We start from the raw sequence: 21,566 nt of genomic DNA on the forward strand, positions 1-21,566 counted from the left end.
AGAATAGCCAAGAAGACACAGAGAAACCCTGTCTCAAAAAAACCAAAATCATCAAAATCATCATCATCATCCAGTTGTCATAGTGGGCCTGTTCTCTGTAACTCTCTTATGACATGGGATACTAGGATGAAATAATGCATAACTCCTACATACAAATTACATATAGCTCCCACAAGCAAAAAAATGATCATCCAGGGTATAAATTGTTCATTATCCCTGATACCTACAGAGGCTGCCCTCTTGGGGGTAAGACAGCAGGTGCCAGGGATTGGATCTAGAGCCTCACTCCTCAAATATAGTCTACAGGAAGCTGTATCTCTAGCCTCATGTTTGAAATTACAAGCACTGAAATATAGGCAAGTTAGATTTGGCAGTGTTAGTAAGTTCAGATGATGATAAAATCCACATGATGAGAATAAAAATGTTACTTAAAACAAGGCTGTGCATGTCAGTTAACCTTCTATTTGTAGACCTGTCAATTCCAGAATCATCAATCACGCCTCCACCAGCGAAAGGAGAGCTGGGGTGAAACAAAACATGCTCTGAGCAATGAGAGGACACCCCCATCGCTACCTCACCTCTTTTGATTTTATTTCAGTGAGCAGGAAAGGAGAAGCATAGGGAGGATACGGGTCATTAGTTTTCCTTGAGAACTGTACGTGGTTCTGGTGAAGAACCACTCATTAAACACTGGTGAATTCCATGCTTACAGCTAGAAGACCGCAGAAAACATGAAAATATTTTAGACAAAATTCCTTTTGTGGGCCTTCTCTAAGCCAATCACTGTACTTTTCCAGTTAGCTTTTTAAACTGCCCTACAGACACCTGTGCTTTTCCACAGAGGCATAAACTCCAAGGCTGCAGGGCCTGTGCACCTTCATGTCCCCCACCCTGAACTCAGCAAGCAAGGTTCCCATGAGCCTGCCTTCACCTCACTGCAAAGAAAGCTACACCGAAGTCCCCTGTGCAGCTACTATCTCACTTTCTCCTGTGCGGGCATCTAATGATACTGCTCCTGACTCACTGACTTTCTTGCTTTCCCTTCTGGCTTTTCTAATTACGAAGCATAGTGTGCTGAAGTGGGTCATATCACAGTGAGAACAAAAGAACTGATCACTGTGTTAACCACTCGCCCTTACTTCCCCAAGCACAAATGTCAGTACGAACGACTTTTAAAATTGTGACAAAATAAGACTAAATACTTACTGGTGATTGCCTTGAACCTGTTTATATGAATCTTCTAGTAGCTTCTCTTTTTTCAATTATGTGTACACAGGGAAGAAAAGATATGGCACATGAGTGCAAATGCCTTAAGGTTGTGGAGACTTGCATCAGATCCCCTAGAGCTGCAGTTGCAGGCAGTTGTGAGCCACCTGACCGAGGTCATGGGAATGGAATTCAGGTCCTCTGCAAGAGCGGTAGGGGTTCTTAACCTCCAAGCCCTTTCTTCAGCCCCACTTCAGGCAACTTTTTAAACATGGGGAAAAGTCATGTAGTAGAAAGATGCCTACTAGTCACTTCTAATCTTACAAAAAGAACCTTCAAAAGAAATCTTAAGCTATTGTTTTACCTTAGTTTCTGTGGCATAAGTAACAAAGTCAAAGGCTACAGTTATATGCTTGCACTGATAAATACTTCAAAACTAACCACGTAAAGCCAAGCATAGTGGCTCATGTCCTTAATCCTACCAGAGGCCACCCTGGTCTATTTGAGTTCCAAGACAACCAGGGCTATATAGAGAGACCCTGTCTCAAGAAATAAATAAGTAAATAACCACCCCCAAAGTAACCATGTAAAAACATAAAATGTGACTGTTACTGACCACCCCCAAAGTAACCATGTAAAAACATAAAATGTGACTGTTACTGACCAACCTAGAGCTTCACGTAATAGAACCTGCTACTTTGCAAAATGAATGGATGTGTTACAGAACTTATTATTCACTGAGCATCCAGTGGGCTGGCTGTGCTAAAAGCTGTTATCTAGTGATAGTGGGCAGGAACAACAGACAATCTGGCCTTGAGGCAGCTGGGAACATGCAGATGTAGCTGCAGAGCAGGCCTCCCCAGACCTCACAGAGTGCAAATAAAGCTGACTTTCCAAGTTACCACTGCACCACCTATATCTGTCAGGGCTGAAGGTAGTGGGAGAGGGGAGAAGGACAACCATCTTTCAAAAACATACATGAAATCAAAAGACTGTTCACGTTCTGGTAGTTAGACCTGAAAGCCACCTCATGCTCCCATCAGACCAGTAAGCCTTAGGTGCTTTTTTATTTGTGACCCTATCTTAATGGTCACCCACGGCAGTGGCAGGTGATCCAGGTAATTCGGTTTCAGCTTCTTTGTTGCCCATCAGAACAAAAACTAAAACCTTGCATAATTTTCCTTAAAGATGGGTCCTCTTTTGATCTACTAGTGTAAACAAATGTCACTTCTACATTTTTCCAAAGGAGAGAATTATAAGAAATAAAGGCCAACTGTTAGAACCTTTCCCTGAGACCATCAAGGATGAAACCAATCTTCTCTTGCAAGCTAAACATGGAAACAATATAATTCTGTGATTTGTAATATACAGGCATATTTTTACAGATTTTCCCTAACCCCATCTGTCAAAATTATGATATTTATTCTGGGACAATTATTTCTAAGAACCTATAAATGTACATGCTGTAGCTGGCCCCCATTTACACACAGGAGGCTACAGTGCACCCTATTACATGAAGGGATAAAAGGCACTGTGTTTTGTGTTACAAGTAAACAAGCCCTCCCTTCCTTCAGAACTTGCCCCTGCCTTCACAACAACTTCTTTATTTTCTAAAGTCAAGTATACACTACTTGCTTCACTTTCCAACTAAACCTAATGCATACAAATTCGGTCTCTATCCCTTTAGTGTTAATTTACATGAACCGTGAACAGCGGAAGTCTTAAAGAAAGCCACATGCTCACACGTGTACAGTCTTCAACAGAAACTTGGCAGCAGTTGGTCTGAAGCAAAGTAAGCTCTGAGAGGCAACTCCGGCAAAGGCTGAGAGAGTCGAAAGTGCGCCCTCTTGCAGCCACCGCACTCTGGTGTCCGCCCTGCACACATGTTAGTTCAAACACTACAGCACAGTCACTCGCCAAAACCACAGCTCATTCCTGACTTAGAAAAGTAGTTCACAGATTTAAACTATACAGCTCCAGCCAGAAAGCAAATGCCTGTTCCAACACCGGCAATTACATACAGTGTGAAGTCACAAGCCAAGTTTTAAAGCTCAGTACGGGTGACCACTCACGACCAGCTCCCTGACATAAGAAACATCTTCAAAGAATATTAACTAGTTCTTCCTCTGCCACAGTTCAGCAGACAAGCACAAGCAGGTTGACACCCACTGTCCTTGTAAAGAGTGACCATGTACCCAGAAGCACACAGGTTAGTTCATTTTCACATGTCTGCAGTTTGGATTCTCAAAGGAGAGGGAAGAGAGGTCCCTGAGACTCTCTAGCAAGGTTTCTCTTGACAGAGAGAGAACACAATAAACAAGTCACACACAATCTTGGCACTGTCCGGACCAGGCTCCTTAATAACACAGAAGTGCTTCCCTGTTGGACTTTGGACAACATCCAATGCAGAGACCGTCTCAGAGCTAAGCAGCAGACATACTAACAGATCAGAAATTCTACATAGTAAATAGGGAGTGTTACAAAATACCACAATGTACCCCTGTCCTCCAGCAGAACTGTAGTTTTCCTTACCTTTGAGGGGTGTGTGTGTGTGTGTGTGTGCATCTAACATGTTAATCCTGAGAACAGACACCAACACTGAGGAGGAACTTGACAGAAATCCAAAACTCTTTCTGGCCAAGGTAAACCTCTTGTGTATCCATTTCCCCCTGTGTCATACTCAACACCTGTCTAATTCAAGCATCCACAGAAACCATTCATCTTCTCAGGAAAAAGGTGCAAAAAGACCCTCCACAAACCCCCAAGCTTTCTAGAGCAGTTACAGAAAAGAGCTCGTGATTTGCCCCAGACTGCAAGATCCCGTCTGTGGTGCTATCTTCTCATTGACTTTACTTAAATTACAGGAGAGCATGGGTTGGGAAAGGGAGAGCACCTGCAGCAAACATCAGCTGTTTAACCTTCTCGGAGGCTACAGTCTCAGGAGCAGTTTTTATTTTAGACATGTAAACAAATGAATGATACTTCCAACTCAAAAACAAGCTCCTAATGGGGTGGGGGTGAGGCATGACAAGAAATCATTGATAGGAACAGAGAATTTTATAGAACAAACTTTTAAAAAGATGTTTAAATTTAAAAAAAAAATTCAAGTCACCTTTTCTGGGCTGGGTTCTGTATATCCAGTTCTCATCATCTGCTTCCACCTGCTGCCCACAGACAGACAGCTCTCCATCACTGCGAAACAGCCTCTTTGTCTGCCTGGACAGGGAGGAGAAATTTATCCAACTCACAGCACGTGAGAGGGAGCCTGGATTTGCCTTGAGTCTGAAGGAACCTGAGGAGCCTTCCTTTTTCATCTTCTTTCACATCAAAATCCTCTAGAGACAAAAGGGCAGCCCAACAAACAAAAAGCTGGCTTTGTAGAATTGGCCCGGGTCCTCGAAAGGAGCCTGCCCCTTTCCACTTACCCAGACAACGCTGAGACTCGGGCAGGCTTTGTGTTTCTGCGTGCCCGATTAAAAGGGAAAGGAAAATGAAGGATTAAAGATACATTTTAAAAAAATGGTTTACTCTAGCCACATTGCGGCACCAATTTCTGGCGGGAGGTCCACAGGCAAAAAAAAAAAAAAGGTAAATAAAAGTACAAGCTTTAAAAGAAGAAGCAGTGTAGTCATTTCAGACACACTTGCCAAGACTTTGCGAAGACAAGCCAAGGTACCCCGACTCTTGGCTGTATGGCTAGCATCCTTAAATGTAATCCAATGCCTCTCCAGCGCATCTTTCCTTGTGAAGGCAGAAAGCCAAGCTTCTGGTGGAGGAACTAACTCCTCACCCTTCGGAAAATGATCCAGAATCAAGCAGGCCCCCAGTTTAAAGTTCACCCACACAGGTTACTCAGGAGAAATCAAAGGCTCGGCTCTGTTGTCCCGGCACAGGGCAGAATCATAAACCGCCCACTTGCCCTCCTTCCCATCTGGGAAGCGCTACTCCGCAGGATTCCACAAACAATAAAGCGGGCTGCGCCGCCACAGCTTGGATTACAGAGTAAGCACTCCTGCGGAAGATGACAGGCTTGCCCGGCACTGAAGGCTCCTCATTGGAGACAGAGAGCCCCGCCCCTCCACAAACCACACTTCAGTGGTGGCTCAAACTTCTGAACTGCAAAGAAATGGAAAAGCAAGCCTGTGCAGAAAGGAGACATCTGCAGATTACAACAAGAATTTGATTACCAATTATTGAACCCACTTCTGTAAAAGCGTATCGGCAGGAGCGCTTTTAACGTGGCGTCTAGTCCAGCGTTCTTAGAGGGTTAAAGAAGGCCACTGGAAGGGATAAGGTAAGCGGTTTCACTTCGTTTCCTGCTTTCAGCAAAGGTGAAATGCAGCCATGTTTGTACCTGTTCCTGCCTCCCCTTCCTGCTATCAGCAGGCAGAAGGTGGAGCCAAGCACCACCCTCTTCAGCCTAGCCATAGGAGGTAAACCTCTGCCACCTTTCAACGGCCACCCAATCAGAAAGAATCCTCTCTGAGCAATCAGCTACCGGCTAAAGCAAACCACCTAGAAATCCTACCTTGCAGTTCACTGGGGTGTAGCACCTCCCCTGGGTCATTGTAATGCCTTGGTCCTAAACAGCAGCATCCTCTGCCCCAGAGTGAAGCTCAGAGGGAGGCAACAGTCATATCAACACTGACAAGTTTGCTGGAAAATAACCTGATTAAAAGTTCTAAAAGCAGCTGGGCTGTGGCAAAGGCCTTTCATCCCAGCACACAGTAGGCAAAGGCAGGAGGATCTCTGAGTTTCAGGCTGTCATCACAGTGAGTTCCAGGAGAGCCAGGGATATACAAGGAAATTGGAAAAATAAACAAAAAGTTCTAAAAGGGAACTTGTGTCCCAAGTGTATTCCAACTCTCTGAGACCGTAAGAAAAGACTGTTCAAGCACAGCAAGCCTAAGTTGTTCACGGAAAAGGACATAGAGCAGAGCCCCTAGGACAGTCCATTTTCATGCTACTTAAGACGACACTGGGACTGAAGAGCAAGTAACAAACAATCCAGTTAGCATTGATGAGGACTTAAAAGCTAACAGGGTTCTCAAGAGACCTCAGGGCTTAAATCCCTAGGGAAACTCAAGCCCGTGGCCAGAGCAGTGGTCAGGGACGAAAGGATTATAGCAGGCACCATGGGTCAAAGGTGCATGTCTACTGGGTGTGTTGGGCCTGCCTTAGCTTAGTTTTCAATGATTTATCCATGTTGACCATTATTACAAGTGCAGAAGTGATATAACTGTCAGGCACAGTGGTGCACACCCACTGGATAATGAAAAACTTCAAGGTCATCTTCCACTCTGTGTGCAGCAGCCAACATTATATGTATGTGGCATACTGTCTTCAGAAAACAAGAAGAAGTAAAAATAAGATAAGGAATTTTTAAAATCACTTCAGAAAAAAATGTTTAAGAGTCCAGAGTGCTTTTAGCCTTACAGAGCTTCATGGGACCGTTCTCCAGTACATACCTCTGCCCCCTAAGAATGCACAGACCCCAAACAACGAGCACAAGTCCTTCCAACTGGCCGTCTACATCTCACACATGCTGCATTTGTAACTCAAAGCTATCTAAGCTTCACAATAAAGCCCTTGCAGTCCCCAATGCACCAGAAGAGCAGCTGCACCTCTTCAACAGTCCTCTTGGAGCACGTGCGGTTCTGGTGTGCCCAGTCCAATAACCAGTGTGTGCAACTCACATATTCCCCGCCTGGCATACATCTACCAAGAAGCCAATGGAGGGCAAGAAGAAAACTCACTTCAAGCAACTAAGACGAATAATTGGTGTATCAGAGCCAAGACTCAGAACTCTCCCTTAAAATCATTTATATCGACAACTGAAATTACTTGAAAAATTAATTTTACCCTAAATGTAGGCAAACTAACAAAACTGTTCCTACAAACCACAGAACAGAAGTGATTAAACAATCCTCCATATAATGTCTATTTGATGGCCTAGATCAGTAAGTAGTTCTCCTCTTATGGGTCTTTGTGGGGGGGGTCACATATCAGATATTTATATTATGATTCATAACAGTAGCAAAATTATATAATTATAGAGAAGCAACAAAATAATTTTATGGCTAGGGGTCACCACAACATGAAGAACTATGTTAATGTTAAAGTGTCAAAGCATTAGGAAGTCTGAGAACCACTGGCCTACATGGTTGAATAATTGCTAAAACAAAAATAAAATCACATACATTAAGTAATTTAATAACTGGATTAAACTTGCTACAGTGAATACAATGAATACAATGGTTCAGCACAGTGAATACAGCTTTATTTATGCTCTATGTGGGTTCCAGTTACCTGAGAGGCGCCTCAGTGAGCTGCCTCAGAGGTTACTACACTCATTTAAACCACATTCATTTAGCAACTACGAAGACCACACACCTTAACCAACCCAGGGCCATGGGTACTATGTACATGGGTAAGCCTCACATATCATGCCAAAATCTTTATAATATTGCTATTGAGGAGTAGCCCAACCGTTACAGTATCATTGGTTTTCTTAAATAACTTCAGTCAGAACCTTCAAAATTGCAAAAGCTTGTAATTTAGCCATGTTTTCCCATGAAAAGCTATGAGAGTACACCCCTCTCAGAGCTTTTAAACAGACCTGCTGAACAGATTTGCTCCCACTCCCCCTGTGCTGGGTTTTCCCATATCCCCTCCTGCCACCAAGCTGTTACTCTGCAACTTCTGCTGTCATCACGTGGGCCAACACTGCTCCCTCCTACCACTCTGCCACGGCTGTGCTTCAGGCACCAGGAAAGCAGATAAACAAGCTTGCTGAAATTATATGTTTAGCAGGAGTCTGTGAGGCCTTGCAAAATGAAATGTGTTGCTTTATTACAAGGGCTTTGTGATAGCTGCCTCCCACTAGTACCTTGTCCTTTACTTGTGTGACTGAAGCCCAAAGGTCAGAACAACTGGATAGTAATGCCAGGATGGACCAACTGCCTCTTTTATATTAAGTCTTGGCCCGTTTGGATCACTTACCAATCACTACTAACAATACTAGAAGAAAATGTATTGTTTCAGGAATAACCTAAATAATAAATAAAAGTTATCTATAAAAATTGAGAGGGAAAGTTCTGGAACCATCTCCCTGAGTCAATGCCCATGAATTTGAAGAGATTTATTTTCTACCAAGAGTCAATAGGGTAGATCAGATGCATTCAGAAGCCTTTTGCTTTTCGTCCATCAACAGATACCAGAATCCTTAAAATGGAAGGTAGTCAAATCAAAGTTTTCCATTTAATAAAAACTGTTAAACATGACAGCACATACGATGAAACAAACCCCTCCACTAATCAGGCATGAAATTACCCTACTTGCCATCTGTGTAAAATGCCAGCCAAGAGTAGGAACTCATTTCAAGTGCCATGGAATTCTTTCGGCCTCTAAGCGATTTCTAATTTCCACATATACCTCATCTGCTCTGTTGAAGCCAGAAGGGGAGAGAGGAGGCCAACAGAAGATAGTGTTGAGTGTGGGCTTGGCCACCCTGGAGGGTAACAGACAAAGGGGTGGGAGGTACACACAGCAGTAGGCAGCTGAAATGGGGGAGGGGAGCACTGCAAGCTCTTATCACATTACCACCCAAATCTCCAGACAGCCCTCAGAGACCTTTTACTTCTGGATAGGGCAGAAGAGATTTCCCAACTGTCACTTCTTATGAATAATTTAAGGACAGAGTTAAGTGGAAATCTTTCTGTGCAGTTATTTGAACACACAATAATGTTAGTTGGCTTTGGAGATGGGGTTGTTTGGCATTTTTTTTTTTTTATGCTTGGTTAGTTTGGTGTTTGTTTAGTTGAGACAGGGTTTCAAGTAGTCCAGGTTGGGCTCAAATTCCCTATGTAGCCAAGACTGACCTTAAACTCTTGATCTACCTATCCATACCTCCCAAGTTCTGGGATAGTCCCAACTGTATCTAAGAAACAAAACAAAAACACAGAAACGAAGTCATGTTACTTACTCCCTTGACCACACCCAAACTCTCACCTACTACTGAATCAATGTTCAAAAGAAAGAAATATTGGCTCTGGGAGTGGGGAGAGGTGGCACATATCTGTACTCCCAACACTTGGAAGACACAGGGAAGGAGGATCAGAAGCTCAAGGTTGTCCTTGGCTATGTGGGGAGCTTGAGGCCAGCCTTGGCCTACAACAGACACTGTCTTAAAATAAAAATGCCAAGTGCCTAACAGGGACCTATAGATCTATAACTCCAACACTCCAGGGGCTGAGGAAGGAAAATCATGACTTCTGTGCCACCTTGAGTTAAAGGTTTGGTTTTAGAAGCCATTTGTTCCTCTCTATGAATGAGTGATATTCTCACGTGAAGAGAATAAACATACACATCTGTCTACCGTTCCACATCTGTGAGTCACAAAAGGCCTCCTTGAAACTCTGATACCCCACTGGTCCCATGGGATCACTTGATACAAGAGCAGCATTGGTCCCCTGGGTCCCTTGAGTGAAGCACACTGCAAGGACTATCGCCAACAGTGGGCGGTTATTATCGCCAACAGTAGGCGGTTATCCGAGTGACAGCGCATGGGTACCATCAGAGTTTGTGAAGCAGTCAACAGCCAAAATGGTGATGTCTGCACCCAGTTACGACACATCTAAGGGTTCAGGAGAGAAAATTCCCTAAACCGAGTTGCTATTGCTATTTTTCAGGCAAAAGGGTCAAAGGTAAAACTCTGAAATGAAACTCTAAACAGTCTTTGAAAATGTTGACTTCATTGCTCTTGATACCTTTCCAGCAGCCTCTGCAGTGACTGCTATAGTTATTAATGTTTCCGCCTACTCAATCAGCTTTTTATAAGGCTTATTAAACACATAAATCACAAGGGATCATATTAAAATACAAAATCTGATTCAGACTTAAGGAAGGACCTGAAATTCTGAATTCCAAAAAGCAGCTAGATGATAGCACTGTCGCAGACCATGTCTGAGACAACATGTCCCGGAGGACGGGATGCGCTGTGAAGGAGTAAACAATAGAGCCATCTATTCACTTCCATGTACATTTTTTGAGCTTATGCGTCAAGATAAGGACATAATTAGACCTTCAAGGTAATCAATCCTTTATCACCAGATCCCCAAAATCAAAAGCTAAGCTGGCAATAGAAACATAATCTGAATTAAAGAGTGAATAATAAAATCTCACTGCCTCACAAAATTATTCTGCCTAGTTTTACAAAAGACTCCATGCCCATCTTAATTTGTCCAGACATAAATATTTGCTCTCATCACCCAAATTTCATAATTGGGTGATCGATCTCATTAATTGTTGCAGTGAACACGCAACCAAAATCAAAAGAGCAGCTTCATGCTTCACGCTCTCCTTGGTTCTCCAAAGAGACGGGCAGGGGCCCTGGACTTGTCAGATGAACTTAACTGGTCAGATCAAAGGATGTTTGTTTGTTTTGCTTTTTTTCCTAGTAGATGTTTATGACAAAAAAAAAAAAAAAGTTTTCAGTCAACCCAAAGCAACCTCTCAAAGCATTCATTCCATTTTCTAGCTTTCTAACTATATTTGCCTTGGCTTACACAGCACACTGTGTCAAGCTAGTTTTTTCAAGGGCTTGTTTTCAATTCAACCCATTTTCACCACATTTCCACTCCAAGTCAAGAACACATGCTCATCTCAGCAACAGTAGCAGTGATTTGGGAGTGCAACTACCCAGGCCTCAGTTTATATCAGATTGTGAGTCATCTCCAGAGGTGGAAAAGAGGCCAGGTAAAGGAATCAGTTCAAATATGTATGGATTCTATGCTAGGAAATGAGCCAGGCTGTAAAATACAAAAGATAGGTGCTAGCTCAGGAGGATAATGCTTATTGTACCACACAAACATTCACAGTTACCTGTAACATAACAGCAAAATAGGGTGGGAAGACAAGCCTCGTGGGAGCTTATTTCGATGAGAAATACTCCAGGCTGTTTCTTGTGGTGAGAGAGATTTCATCCATGGGTGCTGCTTTGGTAAAGCAGCTCTCTGGTGTGGGATTTGGGGGATTAAAGAAGCCTTGTTTTACAGCATTTGCCAGTTTCCATGGTGTAAAAACTCCCACCAAGGTCAATTTTAAGCTGGCAATAATTTACAACCAGCTGCTAAAATCCTGAAAATCTAAGAACTGGCTATCACACCCCTGAATTTGGCCAGCATATACTGTAGCAAAACAATGACTTGGTAGAAAATAAGCAACAGAACAGGTTTGTTTTTGTAGTACAAGTAGGAGGGCAATGCCTGAGTGACCTTATATGGGGAGCAGGTGCACACCTATGATTGGATTATATAACCCCAGTTCCAGAGGATCCAACACCCTCCTCTGGCCGCTGTGGGCACCTGCACACAATGCCACACATATATACACTCACACACACATACATACACATGAAATAAGTTAAACAAATAAATCTTTTTTTTTAAATGAGATTAGCTATTATTCTGGGTTCTTTTGGGTGAGCTCTTAATGGAACTTCATCCATCCTTTCCTCATAAGTAAGAAAGAGAGACAGAGACAGAAGAGGAAAAAGCAGGTAAGCATAAAGGTAAGCTGAAGGGATTCTACCTGGATGCTGCTTCTGGATGTAAAAGAACCAGGAGCTGGGGCTTGCTGGAGACCCTACAGAAAGCACAGCCTTTGACCTCCAGGACTGGCAAAGAACACACACTTCCTTGTTTTAAGCCACCAAGTTTGAGGGGGATTCTGTTTTTGTTTTGTTTTTTTCATGACAGGGTTTTTCTCTGTGTACCCCTGGTGGTCCTGGAACTCACTCTGTAGGCCAGGCTGACCTCAAACTCAGAGGTTTGCCTGCCTCTGCCTCCCAAGGCATGTGCCAGTTTACCTTACCTAAACTGGTAACACCAACTCAGGTTTAAAAATAAACAAATGAAAAGGGAAAAGTATACATCCCTATGAGGCCAAAGCTCAGGAGGCTGAAGCAAAAGGATAGTGATGAATTAGGGGCCAGTCTGGGCCACACAGCCAAAATGAAAGCATGTTTCAAAAAAGGAAACAAATGTAAAACTAATACTGACAACAATAATAGTAATTATGATAGCAAAATACTCCAAAGTTAAGCTTTTTCCTCTCCCTTTCTCTCACAGCATGTTCTGAACAGGTGTTAAAGTTTGCTTTACTGGTAATTTTTTTTAAAGCAACACAGTTGATAAGAAAAACACACCTGGCTAAAGGTATATTAAAACAAACAAACAAAAAACAAAAACAAAGTTAATCATAGTGAATCATTTGTTCATAACTGAAATACTGTTTCAGCACAAAGGCAGTTACAGTCAATTGCAGCGTGTGTTACACATCAGGCAGATGTCACTTGAGAAAATTACATTAGTCAAGAATCAACTAAGTGTCACTTAAAAATTAATATGTAAGTATATTATTTGGCCAAAGCCAGATGGGACCTCCCCTACAAAATTAGATTACATTGAAGGCTTAGAAAAGACCAAAATGTGACTTTCTTGACGAGGCTATGGCCTCCCAGGAAAGAAATCAATAGTGTAATCCAGTGTTTGTCCAGTTGTCTAATAAAGGTGGGAGAGGGATGCAGACAGACAAGATGATTGTGAGTGCCTAGGGCAGCAAGGCTCTACGTCAGACAGTCTGGCACTGCAACACAGCTGGGCAGGACCTCACTGAAATGTATTTGTTCCTAGATTCTTAACCATGTAGAATGTTAGGGCCATGTTTTACGAAGGATTCTTGTTCAGTAGATCATGTGCTTGGAGTTTATTTTTGCTCGGCACTGCTGTTTTCAAAGCACTTCTCTTCCTGGGCTGTGCAAAGTACATTCCTCATCCCCATTTAAGATCAGTCTGCTTAAACAAACAAACAACGTCACTTTTGTTACAGGTGCAGCTGTCAGCCTAGATGCTACGTCTGTTCCAAATGTTATATGCAAAGACAAAAGAGTAAAAAATGGCTGCCACGTTTCTAATTTTAATATTTAAAACTGTCTTAGATGCACCAAACGTAGGGGCTGGCAATGTAGTTCAGTGGTAGCACAGTTGCCCAGCCTATGCAAGTTTCCTCCCTCTCAATAAAAACAAAAACCCAGACAAAAAGAGGGGAAAAGTTGCAAAGCAATACAAAATATGGAAGCTACCTCCAAAGGGGCTTCCAGGACACCTCACCAATGTCAATAGGGCCCTGAGTCTGACCACTTAGAGACACCCAGAAGGAAGCGGATGGTGCCTCCAACTGTCACCATGAAAATGAAACCCTGTACTTCATAGTACATTTCAGTAACAGAAGCTTGAGACCAGGACCGCAGAGATGACCTGCTCCCTCTGCTACAAACGAGGAAACAGCCCCCGTGTGGTCACCTGCTGCACAGATGTCTTCCATCTAAGCCCTTTACTCCGGTGGGGCCCAGCACCAAGCAGGTGCTCAGTTACACTGTTAGAAATTGTCGCTTCCTGGCAAAACTGAGACCCACAGCCTGACACAGGTAAAAGTAACACCAACAACAAGGCTAAACAGCCATTTTCCAAGATCACGCCTTTCCGACAGCATGGAACCTGAATGCTCCCTCCCGCTGCCTTGAGCCACCAGAAACATCTATCCATAGAGCAGACATATGGCATTAAAAAAAATTCTGAGGTTAACACAGAAAAGTGATCCCTTAAAACATATTCTTACTAAAGTTTAACACCTGGACAAGAAAAAAAAAAAGTTCCTCAGAGAAAATTAACTCTGCCAGACCTGTGGCATTATGTGTAAGAGATTCAGCTCAGAGCAGTTGGCTCTATCAGAAAAGATAGATATCGTTTTACCTCTATAGTTTTACCTCATTCTACTGAAAAATCTTGTCTGAAATCCTGTCTTAGATGTGGAGCACATGTCAAAACATGATTTGTCTTGCTGTAGGTGACCAGCATGTGGCAAAACACTACAACCCACCTGCAAAAAAGCCACTACCGGTGAAAGAGCTGGTGGAGGCACTGGGAAATAGTATTCAAATCCAAACATTGCCCAGGACCGAGCTAAGAACCGATTCAAAACAAAACAAAACAAAAAAACGGCTTCAACTTCAAACCTGGGCATGCTTCACAAAATAGGAAGTCGAGTACCCATCCATTTTGGCAGCATGCCAGGTAAAACTCAGCGAAGTTCTACTGTGCTTTGGGCACAGCATGGATGAAGGATAAAGGACAGAACAGAAGCTAGAGAGAAGCTCAGTGGTCCAAAGCACAGACTATTCCTCCAGAGGACCCAGGTTTGATTCCCCACACCCACAGGTACCTCACAGTCATCAGTAACTCCAGCTCCAGGGGGTTGCAATGCATTCCTCTGGCCTCTGCAGACACCAGGCATGCAAAATGCTACACAGGTATGCAAACAGGCAAAACACCCAGACACATAAAATTAAAGCAACTTGAAATTAAAAACAGAAAAGGACAGGACAAAAAGGAGAGGAAATGGCATGTGCTTAAGACAGGAGGATCCATTCCCAGGATTCACTAGCCCGGGAATGGCTGGTAAATGGGAATGGTTCACTAGCTTAGCGCAGGCTTCTGGTGAGCTCAAGGCCAGTAGAAAACCCTGCCTCAGGAGAAAAAGAAAAATCACAAGGTGAACGGCTCCCGAGGAATGAGAAAAACACATACATACACACACACACACGCACACGCACATGCACACACACACAAGCAAGAGCATTATTGCAGGCATTGCTTCATTTAAAATCAGTGCTTCACAATTGGGCCTGGTCCCAAGAGACCTCTGTGAGTGCTCAGATACAGACTCCTAGCTCTGCTCCATCTGCTTGGGACCTCTGAAGAAGAACCTGAGAGCCTCCTTGGCGTCTATCAGACATACATGGGGAGAGTTGGCTCATGCACTGCCTGGACAGCATGTAGCAGAGATGGACACTCAACAGCCTGCCCACAGATAAAGAGCTGCCTTCCAGCCATGATCTGTGTGAAGAACAAGTATGTGCTTCAATGGGGACTAACCAATCCCTCCCTTCTAGTCGCATACACACAAGAGGCCTCAGGTTTGGCCAAACGACCTGACCTGTGGCACTCTCTGCACTGACATAAAAAGCTCACTTCACCCCACTTCCCTCTCTCAGTCCCACCTCCTACTGGAAGCATGAGAGATTTGCTCACCACTGTACAGCTTCGATGTCATTTGCACGTTCACTTCTCTCTGATCCCTCCTGTCAGGCGTGTCCCCGTAGCACCGCCCAGCTCTCTCGCCCATCCGTGTGCATCTGTCTATAACTGGTGCACTCTCTGCCTCCACTTCCCTATCCCTGCAGTGCGTGCTCACTCTGCTTCTTTAGTCTCCAGTTACCTTGCAAAGAGACAGACTTCTAGAGGACAGCCATAGCTCCTGTTAACATGAGTCTTGACTCTGTTCTCCTTTCTTCCCCTAAGGAAAGCGCCATCTACACCCCTCCACTTCTGCTCCCCATAGGCTGGCACTCAGGAACAGCAGTTCAGCTCTCAGACCCTGTCAACCCTTGCTTCAAAAGCCCACACTACACTCTGCCTGTAGAGCACACCCATACAACTAAGGCCCCAGGCCGGAGCCTAGTCTCGCCTATCCTCCTGAAAGCATAACTTCTGATCTTGCCATGTGGCTATCCTCAGGAATCAATCACAGAGAAGTTCCTGAGTTTGCTTGGTTTCTTAGATCCCAGTCTCTTGCATCAGCCCTTTCCCTGTCTCCAATGATGAGCAAATTTTAACTTCGGGAATTCATTGGATATGGTGAGAAGAAAGACTTCAGTATTTTCCTTTCCTCTTTTAGAAATGTGCTGAGACAACACAGAATGGCAGACGTCACAAATATTTAAATCAGGCAAGAGCTGGACCTTGATTTCAACATTTGTATTCATTGACAGCAGCTTCTGTGAAGCACAACAATAGCGCCACCTGGTGGGAAAGGCATCAGCCACACAAAACTACTCCGGGAAATCACTGCCACTTTCAGATGCGTCTTTTTGAGAAATTGCAGAACGTTAATCTCCCAAAGAAATAGGTAGGAAACTATTAGTACCAGATCTCCAAGGAGTAAAAGCACTAGTAGTTAATACCACACTGTAGGCTGAAGGTGAATGGATAAAGGTGATGAAAGTATGCAAACCTTCAAATAGTGTTTAACTGAACTTGATCTCAGCTATTTAATTATTCAGTCTTATACCCAGATAGCATTTTAGCATAATTATTCTCATAAGAAATTAAAACAAATCTGTACAGAAACTTTAAGAAAACAGCGTAACCTTCTATTCAAAAGGTTAAACAAAGAAAGCTGGGTAGCAGTGTAGTTGATAGAGTTCCTGTGTGCCATGCACAGGGCCCTCTTGAGTCCCCAGCACCTTAAACAGAACCGATACTGACATGGTGGTGCATGCCTGTAACCCAGCACTTCTGGAGGCAAACACAGATCAGGTCACTGTTGGTTGACGCAGCCTGGGATATACAAGACTTTGTTTCAGAAGTAAACCAGATTGCCACCTTTTTTTTTTTTAAGTACATAGGCAACTTGGAAATAGGCCTAGTACTGATATTTTTTTAAGTACCTGTCAATCTACCTAAGAGGAAGAAAAAAACGGAATGGAAATTGTCAGACTTGAGGGCTCCCTTAATGAAAACTATGCAGGCAGAGTGAAGCATTGGAAGGGGGCACGTGGGCAAATAACTGTTTTTAAGGAAAATATGGATATATTTTATAAGCCGGTCTGAACGTTGTTTTCTAAATAGACTACAGTGTATTTAGCAACATAGCAATGAGCTGTTTCCTCTTTCTCAGAGTTTGAGAAAAGCTTTCGTCTATGGACAATAATGAACCTTTCCAAAAGCACCAACATACAGCAGCATGCTACTCAGTAAGCGCCAAAGCCCCAGCTCGCCAGTTACCAAAACTTCCCTTCTCAATGGAAGGGCCCTGCTTCCTTCTCTTCTCCGTGGCCCTCCCTAGCCAATCCCTCTATTTAAGCAGCTCAGTTCAGCTTTTAGAACTGAAGTTTCATGTACCAGATGTCTAGACGAATCTCACCTGAAGGCCTTTAGAACAAACTTCTACACAAGAAAAGTGAGTGCCATTCAGACTGGCTGAGTCCTGAAGAAGATGGAACTCCTCCTGACAGTTTATGCACCCCTGATACTATGCACAGAAGGTGTTAGGCCATTGTCCTCCGAGGTGGTTAGTAGCACTGGAAGTCTAGGAGCCCTCTCATTATTGCAATCCCAGCTCTTTCCTCTAACCAGGCTTCAGGTTTGGCTTTGGAAACAGTAACACACACACACACACACACACACACACACCTTGATACACAGTCCAAGTATACATCTGTGAGTCATGCTTCCACTTCCTCTTGGGGTTCCAAGTGGTCCTTGGTGACATAGAATTCATTCATTCACAATAGTGCAAACTCAGTCATACTGAATACTTACACACTCAAGAATTATGACCTTCCCACACAACACTCAAATCAGCAGCTAGCTAAAGCTAAAAATAAAAGAACTCCAACCCTTAGCACTAGAAAGTACTTCCTTTCAACCTACTGTAAAACAGCCACCTCACTTTCATTAGCAGATGAGAAATGAGTCAGCCCTTTCCATCAGCAGACAGGCTCGAGGCGCAGCTCCCACACATTAGACTTCACGAGGCCTTTTTGTTGGTAGTGTTCTTCCCTTCAGGTCACAGATCATAGTATTTAGCAACACAAAGAAAGGAGGGGGTTACAGTTATGAATTAGTAAACTGCCAAGACTTCCATTTGTTAATTCAGCCCAACTTCAAAGGGGGTTTTGAGCAGAGCCTCAGCTCTTGGGAATTAACCTTCAGAAAAGTACTGAATCAAAAAGTGAATTGGCCAGTTTTCTTGGCCAATTTTCTCCCAAGACTGGCATTACGGGAAATCTGCTCTGCTGTAAGCAAAGGAGAAAAATCTCTTCCTATGCAAATAAATTTTGTTTACCTCAGACAAAGTTTTGTGAGGATTGCTGGTCTCTTCCAAGTGCAGGACCTTCCACACTTTGATATGCTGATCATGCCATGAGTTTCTAAAGACGAGGGAGACTAGGGGGACTATTTGATCACATTAATTATGGGGGAGGGAAGAAGTAGGTGCTGCAAGCAAGGGGTTAAGAAAAAAGACTTCTCTAAATTTCCCGTTTGTTTGGTCTTTCATGGCACAGAACAATCAAATTTCCATTCAGGGCTATTTCAGCACTAGCTGTGACTCTATGAAAGCATTTGGGAGAATGAAGCTGACGAGAGCCAAGTCTCTGACAGCTTTTCTCACCACGAATGCCAGCTTCCCTGGACTCCTCACACTCCCTGGCTCTGCGCAACAACACCCCAACTTACCTGTTCTGACGACCAAGGTGGGGCTGTGGTGCATTTTCCCCGAACTCTTTGATCCAAGCGCACCAGTATGTGTTGGTATTTTTAAAGCGTGGCTGTGTATAGGAGTTACCTCCGGAGCTTTTAACTCTACAGATGTGTGGGCCCAATGCCAAGTGCTCAGAATTGTAAGGAAGAACAGCCAGAGCTGAAACCGTTTCTCCCCGAAGATCAAAAGAATAGACACAAAGTAGGGCATGTACAGCAATTCAGCCCACTGACACTAACAAAGACAGGGCTACATGGAAAGGTTGTGATGAGTCCCTAAGCTGTCAGTCACAGGCGGCCTTCCTCAGAGAGAAATCATAAACCCTTACTCAGTACATACCCTGGTCTGACACAGCAGCTGCCACTAGGTGCTGCTCTTCACACCTGAGCTAACTCTCAGTGTCCCCTACCCAAGCCCCACCTAGCAGCTCAACATTTCTTGGGCCTTGGGAGGTCAACTTAGAAAGTTAAAACTTCACCACGTAAAAAGCTGCCCACAGCTGAAGCCAACGTTATTGTGCAATGTGCAACACGGGGTAGAGGCTGCTGCAGGTCTTGTAAGTTAGCTGTGGTTGGGAACCAGTTGCTTGCTAAACAATTAAACCATTTTATGTGCACACTTTTGGCACGGCATATGTCAGAAAAACTGAACTAGCACAAAAAGAAGGGATAGCTAAAATTTTAAAACTACTAAAAGTTTTAAGAATCAGTTTTAACGTAACAGGAAGCACTGGGCTAGATATAAAAACTTTCTCCTGTGCAGACATTTTAATCCTCACAAGACATGACTATATATACATAAAGAGTGAAAATGGTCCAGCACAAAGACAGGGCAGAGCAGAGAGATTGTTAGGAAGAGGGAAAGTGTCCTAATTAGAAGAGACAAAGGGAGGGGCTCAGAGTCTGGTAAAGCTCTTGGCTGCTCCTGGCTCTCTATTTCCATGTGTGTGTGTTACAGGAACTATACTCAACCTCAACCTCCACAGATAGCCTCCTGGATGGCCGGTGGCTCGCTGAAACCACAGACAGTACTGAACCCATGTATTGCTCTATACCTATGGCAAAGTTTAATTTATAAATGATGCCCAGTAGTAGATGAAAAGTGATAAGGAAGCAACCATAAAATATACAGTAAAAGATGAAGCAATATACTGCAATGAAGGTTATACATGAAGTGACTGTTCTTTTTTCTCCTCCTCTCTCTAAAATATTGTTTTATCACCTCACTTAAGAGAATCACTTTATAGTTTCATTATTATATATCATCATCAATATTCTTGCACTTGGGAGCCACACTTAAGTAAAATAAAAGTGGCTTAATAAATACAAGCAATATACAACAATCAAACTGATAACCAAAGTGGCTACTAAGTGGTTGACAGATGGGTAGTATATAAAGGGTAGATACAAATGGACAAATGGATCCCTGTGCCATAGCAAGAATGCAGTGGCATAGAGTCAAATATGTCACACTACTGAGCAGTGTGCAATGAAAAATTCATTGAAGTTTTCCATTAGTATTTTTAGGCTACAGTTGACATCATATAAATGCAATTGTGGAAATGAATTTCCCTGGATAAAGAAAGAAAACAATGATGGACAGGCAGAGGGAGCTCCAATATAAGCTAACTTTCTCCTCTGTACTATTAGCATGGTGGTCTTTCTGGATTCCTTCTCTTTGAACACTACCGTTTTCCCTCACATCTAAGGAGAAGAGAGAAGGGGGGGTCATAAATTTATCTTCAGAAACTATAAAGAAAAAGGATCCAAGATGAAGCATCATTTCCTTTGCAGGTCTCACACAACATGGCTGGAAAGGCATTTCCTTGGTACTGATCTGAATGCCGTTAGGCAATCTGGTCAGTCTGGTACTGAAGAGACAGACAGTCCTTGGAGGCTTAAGAAGAAGGCTGGGAATCTGGATTCTGCCTGGCTGGCCAGTGGGATAAGCCTGGAGGTCTTTGCGCCAGCAACTGTAATAATAAAGGGCTTAAATTGCCACCCTTAAGGCTGTCCCAGCTGTGCATCTAAGATTCCTTGACCACCAGCACTAGACAGTCAGAATAAACAATGCAACCGCTCCACTATTGTTAAAGTACAATGAGAGGCCCACAGGGTCATGTGGAAATAATTTTTTAAATTAAAGCTGTTCCATCCAGTACATGAAAAGCACTTTTAAAATCTAAAAATAGGCTGAAAGGGTTATGTGAACAAATCAAAATATGATTTTGATGGATGAAATGGGGTGCCAAGCTGTCGTGACACAGTCAAAACTAAGATGATTAAAATTATAAAGGGGTGATCCCACTTGGCAAGATCACCAAAGACCTTGAAAGAATCCACAGTACCACAAAGACATCCCAGGCTGTTGGCCACAATTAACAGCAAAGCTGTTCCTGGGAAGTTAACAAAGCTATGTTAAGTTTTAAATTCACATCCATTTCTCACCCACATTCAACTGAGGCTTGGGAGAGAGGGCTCCCTCTCAAAGCTTCAAAAGACACAATCCTTTAGGACAGTCACTAGAGGCAGTAGCAGCAGCAAATTCATCCTGCCTTGCCTGAGCCCACAGGAAACCTCTCTTAGGGGCAATTTAAAGTCTTCAGGATTAGCACCTTGGGATCATAAAATAAAACTTCTATTGAAGTCACTTTTTGATTGTTTTTAGAGACAGGGTCTCACATATTTCTGGCTGGTCTGAAACTTGTTATATAGTCAAAGATGACTTTGAAGTTTTTAATTTGTAATATTTTTTGTTTTGCTTTTTTTCAGAAAGTCCATTTGTTTGTTTGTTTCTCTCTCTCTCTCTCTCTCTGTGTGTGTGTGTGTGTGTGTGTGTGTGTGTGTGTGTGTATCCCCTCCACACATAGGAATTAGAAGACAACTTGAAGGACTCAGGTCTCTCCTCCAGCATGTGGGTCCCAGAGATCCAACTGCATCATGGTTGGCAGCAAGTGCTTTTATCTGCTGAACAAT

At 43.3% G+C, this 21,566-nt stretch overlaps 1 protein-coding gene across 4 annotated transcripts in view; it reads right to left on the minus strand.

The window, feature by feature from the left end:
- The window catches only part of Nhsl1 (NHS like 1), a 215,289-nt gene that overhangs the window by 128,364 nt on the left and 65,359 nt on the right, over positions 1–21,566 (minus strand). The window contains exon 1 of one of the 4 annotated variants that reach the window (XM_060380222.1): positions 4,319–5,624. The exons of 2 other annotated variants lie outside the window; for them this stretch is intronic. In XM_060380222.1, coding sequence (XP_060236205.1) covers positions 4,319–4,520 — 202 coding nt within the window. In that variant the 5' untranslated portion in view covers positions 4,521–5,624. Of the gene's footprint in view, positions 1–4,318; positions 5,625–21,566 lie in introns of those variants that run through there. One more of the 4 variants, XM_021644504.2, reaches the window with a different exon arrangement.

This window comes from Meriones unguiculatus, chromosome 3, assembly GCF_030254825.1.
Source record: "Meriones unguiculatus strain TT.TT164.6M chromosome 3, Bangor_MerUng_6.1, whole genome shotgun sequence".
Lineage (NCBI taxonomy): Eukaryota > Metazoa > Chordata > Mammalia > Rodentia > Muridae > Meriones > Meriones unguiculatus.